Below are 12,674 nucleotides of genomic sequence, written 5' to 3' on the forward strand. Positions count from 1 at the left end.
TTGTTTTTTTCCTTCGCAAACATTAAGCGACTTTTTCTCGAAAATCTCAACTTTTTTATATGATACCCACGATTTCTTAACTTCTACAGGACCGATTAACTTGAAATTTTTACAGAGGCTTTTTTTTATAGACTTCTCTTCAATTACTCATTTTTAATTATTTTAAAAAAAATCGAGATTTGAATTAATATATATATATATATATATATATATATATATATATATATATATATATATAATATATATATATATGTGTGTGTGTGTGTGTGTGTATCTACAGCTATAGCTATAGCTATAGAACACTCTACCCCTTCTTCGAGCCTCTAGACCAGTATACCATACCCTCCTAATGAATTAATCAGCCTGATTGGTCGGTCTTTTTCCTAATCGGCTAATTTCGGCGTTAATATTAGTTCGGAATAAAAACAATAGCCTGCCGAATAGGTTTGTGGGTCTGTGTCGCGTGTGCAGGCGGGGAGCAAACTGATAAGAGCGAACGCTTTTAGCGGTTACCGATCGGTGGCAATTGCAAAGCACGCGGCGTCTCGACAAGTCATTGTCGATCTACCGCTGTCAGGTGTAACACGCGACTTGAAACAATTAGCAAGCTCTAAAGATTTTTCATTGATTTTTCGCGATTTTCTCGAAACAGTGATTTGAATTTGAAATGGATATTAAGAACGTCAAACGTCACGAACCCTTGGAGGACTTCTTGTCCGAGTGCAGATCCGAGAAGTGGCAGCTTGTTGTAAGATTTTTTTTATTATTTTTTAAATATTTTATAGTGACTGTGTGCATTTGAGTGTTCCTTAATGGAAAAATGCATTTATTTAATTTGCTGCTAATTACTAGGTCTTAATTGAGAAGTTATTGCACTTTACTGTCAATTTCAATTACCAGCTTTCCTCTGTTTATTATTTATTTTTCTAAGTTTTTTTTGTGATATACTGTGCGTACACTAAATAAAAGTGGTCTAATTGTAGTAATTTATACAGTCCTTGAGTTACATTGAAATGGTTCTTTTGTAACGTTCTATCTATAAATATACTATTATCATGTACAATTTGCGAGATAAAGTATCGGGCGTTGCACAACGTTGATTAGAGTGACACCTTAGGAACCGTGAAAAATATTAAATAATTACTAAGATTTAAGACTGCTTATATTGTTATTGATATTTATTATTACGTTAATAAATGTATGTATTATGAGAACAATGCGTATATGTCATATGAATAATCTCGATTGTTGTAGATAATATATTCATGATACTAATTAAGGAAATTCAAATCACAAGGTGGAATCATTTTAATTGGACCCATCTAAGTATTCTTATCGTACATTGATAAGTATGAATTATTTTTTCGTATATCTATCATTTTTCGGAACGAACAAACTGCAACATTTTGAATTAACACAAGGCGTTATTGCAAACTCATTCCCAACGATACGAAAATGTCGATAAAATATCTATCTTTCAATTGGCTCTAGATATAGTGATATATTTTAACAAAGTTTGAATGATTTACTTAGAAAATGAGTGGGCCTTTCCGCGACAATCGACTTACGTAAGCTTTGATACTTGTCATAAATTGATGACTAATTTGTAATAAAAATGCATAGACGATATGTAAATTATTTAGAAGTAATTTGAAAAATTACTCAGACTTAGAGTAAAGAATGATAAACTCATGTGCAAATATTTGTAATATCTAAAATAAATCGCCATACCTAATTTCCTGCGAGTTTATATATCTTATAAAAATTGTTTGCGTTTTTATATGACCTAAATGTGAATTCCAGTCAATGTAGAATGCACCTAAATATTTCTTGTATGTTTCGTTTATTTTGGTACAGCCATTTATTATTCATTCAACTTGTAATTTGTAGCAATTGGTAATAATGTGATTATTAACATTTAAATATAATTAGATCCATTTTTATAAATTGTCCATAACCAAAGTTAACGCTTAAATAAATAACAGAAATTCATTGTTTTAACCGTCTGAGTTTGAAACGTCGCTATAGCGACGAATTTGCGCGCCAAAATCAACGATCGGCACTCAAACAGTTAAGTAACAACGGCTCGGAGTGCAAAAGGTTAACCCTTTACCCTTAAATTTACGAATTTGATGGGAATAATTATTTTTTAATCTTTCAATTCTTTGCGCCTTAACAATTGCATAAGATCTTAAACTTTTAACAAGTTATGTCTTCAACATATCTATGATAGCAAATACTATATTTAATGAGAATTGAATATTACATTATAAAAATGCATAGCGTTCAAAGATTCTAAAAGAAACATTTTCATTTATTATTATTTTTTATGAACGGCCGCTATTAAACACTGTTCAAAGTCGTTTTCTTACCGTTGTGTATAAATTTTAAAGTAGCTAGTGGTGCGTACCAAAAATTAAAATTTTTAAAAAAGATTCAATTTTCTTTTAGAACTCTAAAAAATCGACTTTTAAGATTTTTAAAATGTTTGAATAAAAATTGACCTTTTTGAAAAACTGATTTTTTATACTTCGAAATATTTCGGAAATTTTGAACTTTTTTTTTTGCAATCGCGAACGTTAGCTGCGTAGAAACGAAATATCGAAGCGGGTGGACAATTGTCAATCAATGCAAATAAAATGTTTTTTGAATCATACAAATCGGACGCTCCGTTCTCTCAAAACATCAATTGCCATTTTTAGCACCTCGTTTCTTCGAAACGGCTCGACCTGCTTTTACCAAAAACTAATCAGCACGTCTCCTTATCAATACGAATCGAATGTTTTTTTTAATTATTCCAATCGGTTGACTCGTATTCCTGAAATCGTCGGCGAACATTTGTATCACACACACACATACATACACACACATACATACACACACACACATACATCCATTTTTTCCAAGATTTGTCAAAATGCTCAGAAAACTTTAAAACTTAGATATATAAAAAATTTTATTTTCGATTTTTTTTGCGATTACCCTGCGGGAAGTTGATTATCTTCAGACCTAAGATGCTAAACAATAAAAACATCAACAAATATAAAAAAATACTAGGTTGTCAAATATCTCCCTTCCGCCTTTTTGTATTATAAACCAAGAGCAAAAAAGCGGAAGGGAGATATTTGACAACCTAATACTTGGACGATGAAAATAATGGTCTATGAAATAAAGTCCGACTTCATACTTACAGTTATTTATTTAAATAAACTTTAGGGATTTATAATAAATAAATCTACATTAATATAGACTTTTTAATTAAAGACGACGTTTTCCAACAATTAGATATCTTGAAGCATAGCTGGTTGCTCGTTTGCATTGTATACTAATGTAAATAGTTAGAGAAATGTGTGGATTATAAGAGAGGTTGCTAAATTAGGGAAACGATGTATAATAATATTGGATTTGTTGATGAAACATCATGTTAAATAAAATCCCAGGCACATAGTATATGAATATGCCAAAAACTTTTAATACATCCAGAAAATTAAACGGGTATCGCAACAAAACTGCGATTAACTCTTTAGATATGATATCGATAACGTCAGCATTATGCGAACACCGTGATAACGAGGGCACTCCTTATTGTTAGCAAAATGTGATAGCTTCATATAATGAATACGTGTCTTCATTTTTAATTATTTGGTACCCAATTAAATCGAGGAAACTAGCTGTAAGTGGAATTCTGTCTTAAGGCAATTAAGGCATCGTGCCTTAAGGCAAATTGCTGGAACTTCCCGTACCAAAAATTATAATTTTTTTAAAAACGATTAACATTTTTGAAAAAAAAATTACTTTGAAAAAATAAGATTTTTGGGAAACTATAAATTGGACAAAAAATAACTTTTTTTTGAAAAAAAAATTTTTTAAAAAAAAAAAAATTTTTAATTTTTTTTTTTTGAAAAAAAAAAATTATTTATTTTGACATATTGTGGAAGATCTGAACTTTTTTTCAAAGCAATCGTACTGCTTTAACTGCATAGGCACAAAATATAAAGCGCGTAAGCGCCGCGTCGCTGTCTAACGCATAAGCATTGGTACGGAACCCATAGGAATGTTGACAAAATGTATACTTATTGTTAAAATCTCTATAAAATATCTGATAATTTGATGTGCATATGTCTAATGATCATTTTTGACCGCCAAATGGCTCATTTTTTAACTTTTTCCTCCATATCTCCGAAACCGCTAGACCTACCTTCATGAAAATTTCATCGATTTTTCATCTTGTCAATACAAGTGAAATGTTTTTTGAATTATTCAAATCGGGCGATCCGTTCTCTTAAAAACTGAGTTACCGTTTTCGGCACTTTTTGCCCCGTATCTTCGGAACGGCTAGACCTGCCTTCGCCAAAAACTAATCAGCACGTCTCCTTATCAATACGAATCGAATGTTTTTTGAATTATTCAAATCGGTTGATCCGTGTTCCTGAAATCGTCGACGAAAATTTGTATCCGCACATACATACACACACGTACATACATACACACACACATACACACACACATACACACACACATACACACACACACACACACACACACACACACACATACATCCATTTTTTCTAAGGTATGCCAAAATGTTCAGAAACCTTTGAAACGTAAAGATATATAAAAATTTTCATTTTCGATTTTTTTGCGATTACTATAACTTACCCTACGGGAAGTTAATTAATTACGCAACAATAATCAACGACGGTTGAAAGCATTCAATACTGTCTTCTATTTGTAATAATGTGTCTATTATGTTAACATTTGTCTAAAATATCATGATTTCACTTAATGTAGTAGCTATGTCTTATTGACAATAAAATAATGTTTTGGCGCTTTGATAGAGATAATAGGCCCTTCTTTGGCTTAGTAGTTATAGTTATGGGCCTCCATTCATATCCGTCCAGATTCGATAACCGTTTCTGACAACTTGATGCCAAGTAGTAGTGACATGGGTATTCTAGATAGCAATATGCCAGTTGAAAATAGATATTCCCGGCATTGTTGCATATAATAAAATGTTATCAGCATTAGAATTTCTAATAGTAAATTAATCAAATAGGAATAGGTTACATGCTGGGTTGTCATCTATAAAATCTCGACATTAAGAAGACACCACAATAGCTTATGGGACTAGTGAAGTTCTGATTGTTGTTAATAATATCCACACATATTTGTATACTTCTATTCTGGAAATTTGTTATTATTTCATCTTGTGTCTACTAATATGAACTTCAACTATTTTTGTCTTTTAAAAATTATCTAATAATATATGTATACGTAAAAGTGTTCACGACGTTTAATTTCGCATTGGGATTTCAATCAGGGGATCCAGATCTGATACTCGTTAAGGGCAGCCTGATATCAAGCCATAGTGGATCGATTATCACTTGATAATATAGAGAGCAATATGTTTCCAAACGAAATTAGGCCTTACCCGGCCTTGCTGTAATACCTCGATTTTTTTTCCCCTTTCGAGAGATTTTTTGAAATATTCTGTAACAGTTATTGTTTTCATAAACGATTAAAGTGGATCGAAAAGAATTAATATAAAGGTGGAGAATAATTACATATTGGATAACTACTAGCAAAGTATTGGCCTATTGGCAGTGATAATACAAAAAATTATCACATAGTGTTTGAGTTGCCATTTATAAAACCGACGTAGTTAAAATTTTTGATTGTTGTCTCTGTAAGGTCTTGAATCTTGTTTTACTGGTGCATCCCCAGAGCTCGACTCCATAGGTCCATATAGGTTTTATGAAAGATTTGTAAATAAAAACTTTGTTGCTTTCCTCTAGCTTTTAAAATTATTTTTTTGAGTTTTATTTCAACATATATAATACACATTAAAAATATTACAGAAACCGATTTTTGAACACCGTCTCGAAAGGGTTAAATAGGCGATTTATCTATAGCGAAATCGTATTACCTAAAATTTCTTTGAGTTACCACTTTATAATCACACGTTTGTCCTATTTAATTTATTATAGTATGTATTACTTAATTTATTTTTTGTTCTTTTTTACAGTTCGATAAAAACAAGGATGGTTTCATCGATCTCAAGGAACTTAAAGAAGCGTTGGATGTATGCGGTTTCCGGTTACCTGGATGGAAAGTCCGCCAAATGACTGATGAGTTCACGGCCAAGGCGCGCAGTTGCAATGGCAGATTATCGTTTGATGAATTCGAACGTTTATGCATAGAACTGAAATCTAACGAGGTGAAGATAAATGACTACATCATTTTACTTTTCATTAATTCCGTATTTTGTTATTAAATACATTTAATTTATCGGAATAATGTTTAATTGATATTTTATATTATAATTTTTTATTATTTTAGGTCGGTAGTACGTTCAAGCAAGCTGTGTCCAAAAAAGAAAATTTGGAGACTTTAGGCGGTATGTCCGATGCTTCCAGTGAAGGAACAACCCATTCGGTGCGTCTTGAAGAGCAACTCGCATTTTCCGATTGGCTCAACTCGAATTTAGCTCATGATCGCGATCTCACTCATCTGTTGCCCATTGATCCTGAAGGCAAGACTCTTTATGACAAACTCAGCGATGGCATCATGCTTTGGTTAGTAAAACAAATATTCCAAATAATAATAGTATGAAAAAGTGTTAGTAACTTATATTTTTTATTTACTTGCAGCAAAATTATTAACTTGTCATGCCCGGATACCATTGATGAACGAGCAATTAACAAGAAGAATTTAACGCTTTATACAAAACATGAAAACTTAACCCTTGCACTGGTTTCTTCCCAAGTTATTGGTTGCAATATCGTTAACATTGATGCTCATGATTTGGCGAAAGGAAAACCTCACTTAGTATTGGGTCTGCTTTGGCAAATAATTCGAATTGGTTTATTCAACCAAATCACATTGGAGCACTGCCCTGGTTTGACTTCTCTTCTGTATGAAGGTGAAAAAATAGATGACTTGATGAAACTCTCTCCTGAAGCTATTTTATTGAGATGGGTAAATCATCATCTTGCAAACGCTGGAACTATTAGACGTTGCAATAACTTCCAAGTCGACATTTCGGATTCAGAGGTTTATACTATTCTGTTGAAACAAATTGCACCTCCAGAAGCTCAAGTTACGAACGAAGCTCTCATGGTTAGTTCTCAAATTTTAATGCCTAAGTTAATCTCGAACTTTTCTTTAATCTCGGTTTATTACTATCGAATAGATTTCCTACTTGTACCATAATCACATCTCAAACCAAGCAAGCAAACTAAAGAAAGTTTTAGTAAAGTATTTTTCAATAATTGTGGTGATATTTTATAATTATTTTGGTAATGCAGGCAAAAAATAAGATTGTTGTAAATAAATAACTTCTGAGTTTGATACTAACTTTTCAAAATATAGGTTTCCTAATTTGCGTTGATCAATTTAATTTGATAAATACGTTCTCGATACTTGTCCAAAACAAATTTTAAATTATTATGTTGTTCAATCAGGAACAAGATATGACAAAGAGAGCTGAGATCATGCTGCAACAAGCTGCTAAACTCAAATGCAGAAGCTTTGTAACAGCAGCAGATGTTGTTAATGGCGTTTATAAGTTGAATTTAGCGTTCGTAGCCAACTTGTTCAACAACCATCCAGGATTAGATCGTCCAGAAGGCGAAATAGAGGGATTAGAGACTGTGGAAGAGACCCGCGAAGAAAAAAGTAAGAAATATATTTTACAATAACTTCGTTTTTTGTCACCGTTTTTAATCTTTTATTTTATTTTAGCTTACCGGAATTGGATGAATTCTATGGGCGTTTCACCACATGTTAATTGGTTGTATTCAGACTTAGCTGATGGTGTTGTGATATTCCAATTGTACGATGTTATTAAACCTGGTATTGTTAACTGGGCTAGAGTGCACAGAAAATTCTCTACCTTGAGAAAGTTTATGGAAAAATTAGAGAATTGTAACTATGCTGTTGATCTTGGAAAACAGATCAAGTTCTCACTAGTTGGTATTGCTGGACAGGACATCAGTGAAGGAAATGCTACTTTAACTTTAGGCAAGAATCAAATTTATTCTCATCTATGTGACTTATAGTATGCATAGTATAAAAAATAATTACATTTTAATTGCAGCGCTCATATGGCAGTTGATGAGAGCTTATACTTTATCTGTGTTGACACGTTTGGCAAACACTGGAAGTCCAATAATTGAAAGAGAAATTGTTCAGTGGGTGAATACCAAGCTAGCAGGTGCCAATAAAACAACATCTTTGAGTAGCTTCCAAGACAAAACAATTTCAGATGCTAAAGTTGTAATAGACTTAATCGATGCCATTAAACCGGGAACTATCAATTATGACTTAGTTAAATCTGGAAATTCCCAAGAGGTAAAGCGTAATGATGATTTATTATTTATCATAATATATTTTTTTATTTATTACTGTATTTAATATATGTTAGTAAATGATGAAATACAAGATTTTGAATTGAAAGTAAGTTTTCAGCCAAGATTTTTGTTCAGAGAAATAAACGCAGGTAAACTCCACCTGGAATGAGACTGCTATTTTAAAAGAAATAATTTAGTTAAATCATTATTATTGTAATTGTTTTTAGTATGTGGCATTGAAAGCGGACATATCAATTTTTTATCCACAATTTTAGTCATTATTTATATTGCAGGATTGTTTGGCCAATGCAAAGTATGCAATTTCAATGGCTCGCAAGACCGGTGCTCGTGTGTACGCTCTACCAGAGGATATCACTGAAGTGAAACCAAAAATGGTCATGACAGTATTTGCTTGCCTTATGGCAATAGACTACATTCCTAACATGGATAGCATACAGCAATAACATAAATAACATGAATTGTCAATAGATGCAAATAATAATCTGAAATGTTCTATTGCAAATATTAAAAATATAGTTAATAGCGCAGCAATTTATCAGATTTGAACAGTAAAGTAAGGAATATAATAGACCAATCTGGAATTTTGTTAATTAATGGTACTTTAAAGTGCCATTCTCCTTGCATGAAATTAGATCTAAGATTATTTGATACTGTAAGATAAGATTTTGATATAACTTTGTGTTAGGCTATATTTGTTTCTTCATATTATGATATAGAGATTGCTAAGTATAATATAAGATTGAATATTTTATTATAAAAATAATTAATTCTGTGGCTCAAACATACTTTTCAGTAGTTTTAGTAGTTGATATAATCACTACCTAAACTCTCTAAACGTTTTAACTGGTAATTCGTAAATTTGATTTTGATTTTTATGGGCAACAACAAAATTTCAGCTTGGTCCTAATATTAGAAGATAAAGTTTTAATTTGATTGCAATATTTCACTTACTTAATTATTACTTCAACCTAATTAATTATACCGTAGAATAAGATTTCAGATTATTTGTTTATTGTAAAGTTTATATATATATATATATATATATATATATATATATAATATAATATAATATAGTATATGCATAATTCATATAGTTTTTCATGAGGCTCAAGTCTATGCATATTTTTGTAATATTAATAAGTATAGTTTTAATATTGAAATTACCGATCATTGTAAATATATGTACGTCCATCCTATACCTTAAATTATGGATGTTTCTGATGAGCAACAATCGATGAACAATTTTCACAAGACATTAAGAATATTTTGATATACCTACCATTTAATGCCTGCATTTTTTGTATGATTTTAAGAGCTTTATCATTGGTTTATTTGCCATTAAGTTTCCTCTATATTGATGGGACTAAATTACTAAACTAATTTGAATAAATTGTTCATGAATTGTCACTCAATTTTGTATGATATATATATATATATATATATATATATATATATATATATATATATATATATATATATATATATATATATATATATATATATATATATATATATATATATATATATATATATATATATATATATATATATATCCATATATATATATATATATATATATATATATATATATATATATGCATCAATTGTAAATCTTGCGTATGTGCATACATTATGCATATATTTATATTATAAGAATTGCTCGGAGATTAGTTATTAATATTTAATAATACTTAGTTTGTATGAATTAATATAAACATTTTAATAATTATTGTATCTGTGATTTTTTAATTCAACAAAAAATATAATGCAAATGCAACAAATTATGCTTACTTTATTTTTATTAACAGTAGTGAACACTTTGTGCTTACACAGAAATAAGAGAAATGAACACATTGTGATATGGAATTTGTCTAACATCTCAACAGCGACTGTTCTTAAAAGGGACTTTAAATCATGATCATGTATATGAGCACATCTTTCTCATTATGTTCACGTAGTAGCAACTCAGGAAACATTTTTATAGAAAAAACATTTTAAACTGAATATTCAGATATACTTGTAATTCCAATCATGAGACTAATTTTTTTATTTTATTTTATATAGCATAAAAATGAGATAAGCACAGCCTTTTTAAGTATGTAAGACATATACTTTTGATTATGTGTAAGGGCTCAAAGTACCATACAGATGCATTTCTTTCAGTGATGAATTTAATTTACGATGCATGTAAATATTTAATTTTTGTTTCAAATTGTAAAATAATATTTTGTAATAATAATATTTCATTTAATTTTTTGTAACATGTACATGTTTTTTTTGAACTTCAATATTTGTGTAATTATGAAAAATGTATTTTACTGTATTGTACTGTATGAATATTGTCTTGTTTATCAATATACTTACATAATTAGTGCCAAAGTGGTATAGTAACACGAATATAAATTGATGTAGAGCCCATTTACAATATAAATACAATTTTAAACTTTTAAAATAATTTATTTGTTTTAATTACAATTGATCACAATACTTTCACATAAAAATTTTGAATAATAGGAACCAGCCATTAGAATTCCATAACAAATTAAAACTAACAATGTTTTTTTGATTTTCCAGATCTCTTGGAAGTATTCATCAAATCACAAGAATCTGAATCTGAGTCAGATGACGAGCTGTAAAAAAAACTTATTTGTAATAATCATCCGTAAGTTGCTTGACAACATTGAATATTCATTTACGTGTCACTAGAATGATGCTTCAGTGCTTTTCTTTTATGTTTCTTCTCCTTCTTGAACCGTTTCATGTCCATAAGGGTTGGCTTATAGTCGGAATCAGCAGAACTGGAACTATCTGACTGATCTTGTGGTCCTTCTTCGGATTCAGCATTCTCCTCCTTAATGTCCACATTTCCTTCATCAGAATTTGAAGATGAATCCTGATCCATTACCTCATCCGAACTTTCTTCAGAGGATGTGAAATCGGTTTCTTGTGACGCCGAGGAGTCTTCACTTTCCGAAGTAGACGGTGCATTTTTACTTTTTCTAACAAGGTAAGCAAACCAATTAATTTTTTATCATTTGAATGAATATTTTAATTGTTTCATAACAGTATTAAACTTGTTTATAAATATATGTAAATCACATGTTTCTTAACCTCATAACTCTTTAAAATCAATTTTCAAAATAGATCTTACCGCATAGCCTTCCTCATCAGCAACTCCCCCGAAATAATAGCTTTGAGCACCTCATCTTTTTCGGATTTAGTGAGACTGAATAAAATTAAAATAATTGTACAACATATTTATTTCGAATTATTTTCACAAACGATACTTACGAATCTAAAATGTGCCTTCTAGCGTGAGAAGATTTAGAAGACCGCCGCCTCGTCTTATGGCGGCAATCACAATCGCTTGTAGGTTCTGGTTTAATTTTGACCATTTTGCGTAATAATAAAAAGAGCTAAAGCACTGAACAAAGGCGTTTTAATAAATAAAATTTTGTACCAGTTGAAAGTGTTTGATCTACCCGCTAAGCAGATCCAAACAAACGAAGATAGCAACAGAAGCCCACTTTGGTACACGACAGGCAAGTTGATCATATCATTATATAGACAAGCGGCCAGTAACCTAATCTATTGGTATATTCAAAACTAGTAGAAAACTAGTGGGGTGTATGGCAAATTGCTGTATTTTATCTCGTACCATATGTTTTCAAATAGATTATTATCAATATTGTAACATTGTCTAATATTTATAAGAATTATATAAACTGAATTGCAAAGTTGAAATTATTTGTTTAAAGTATATTAGAACTTTAGTCAGAATTAAAAATAAAATCTGAATTATTTTCGATATACAAAAAAATTTTTTTTTGAAAAAAAAAGTTGAAACAAAAATATTTTTTTCCGAAATTAATTATTTTGTTAAGACAAGCAGAAAATTCTTTGAATCATTTAAATTGGACGCTTAGTTCTCACAAAAGCTGCCATTTTTTACACATTTAGCTCCGTATCTTTGAAATGGCTGGGCCTGCCTTTGTCAAAAACTAATAAACACTTCTTTCAATCATTATTAGTTGAATGTTTTTTAGATCATTCAAATCGGATGCTCCGTTCTCTCAAACACTCAATTTTTATTTTCTGCACTCTTTGCTCTTTATCTCCGTAACTGCTGGACCTACTTTTGTCAAAAACTAATCAGCACATCTCCCTATCAATAGGAATCGAATGTTTTTTGAATCATTCAAATCGCCTGGAAACGTGACTGGAAATTTGTATCCATACATACATACACACATACACACCCATCCATTTTTTCTGAGGTATGCCAAAATGTTCAGAAACCTT

At 30.6% G+C, this 12,674-nt stretch overlaps 2 protein-coding genes across 2 annotated transcripts; one reads left to right on the plus strand and one right to left on the minus strand.

Annotated features, from left to right (window-relative positions):
- Nucleotides 1-534: 534 nt before the first annotated feature.
- Nucleotides 535-9,355, plus strand: LOC113377539 (plastin-1-like). The gene is made up of 8 exons (XM_026617890.1): nt 535-748; nt 6,026-6,217; nt 6,340-6,575; nt 6,651-7,119; nt 7,464-7,677; nt 7,744-8,022; nt 8,099-8,352; nt 8,645-9,355. The coding sequence occupies exons 1-8, from the start codon at nt 668-670 to the stop codon at nt 8,813-8,815; spliced, it is 1,896 nt and encodes a 631-aa protein (XP_026473675.1). The 5' UTR covers nt 535-667; the 3' UTR covers nt 8,816-9,355.
- A 1,504-nt stretch (nt 9,356-10,859) lies between these two features.
- LOC113378185 (lisH domain-containing protein C1711.05-like) lies at nt 10,860-11,888 on the minus strand. Its single transcript, XM_026618716.1, has 4 exons — nt 11,664-11,888; nt 11,524-11,598; nt 11,069-11,371; nt 10,860-11,002 (listed from the first exon to the last, which is right to left on the minus strand). The coding sequence occupies exons 1-4, from the start codon at nt 11,765-11,767 to the stop codon at nt 10,921-10,923; spliced, it is 564 nt and encodes a 187-aa protein (XP_026474501.1). The 5' UTR covers nt 11,768-11,888; the 3' UTR covers nt 10,860-10,920.
- Nucleotides 11,889-12,674: the final 786 nt, after the last annotated feature.

The sequence above is a fragment of the Ctenocephalides felis genome, unplaced genomic scaffold (assembly GCF_003426905.1).
Source record: "Ctenocephalides felis isolate EL2017-DRISC unplaced genomic scaffold, ASM342690v1 CF-g0.4_SCAFFOLD_01886, whole genome shotgun sequence".
NCBI lineage: Eukaryota > Metazoa > Arthropoda > Insecta > Siphonaptera > Pulicidae > Ctenocephalides > Ctenocephalides felis.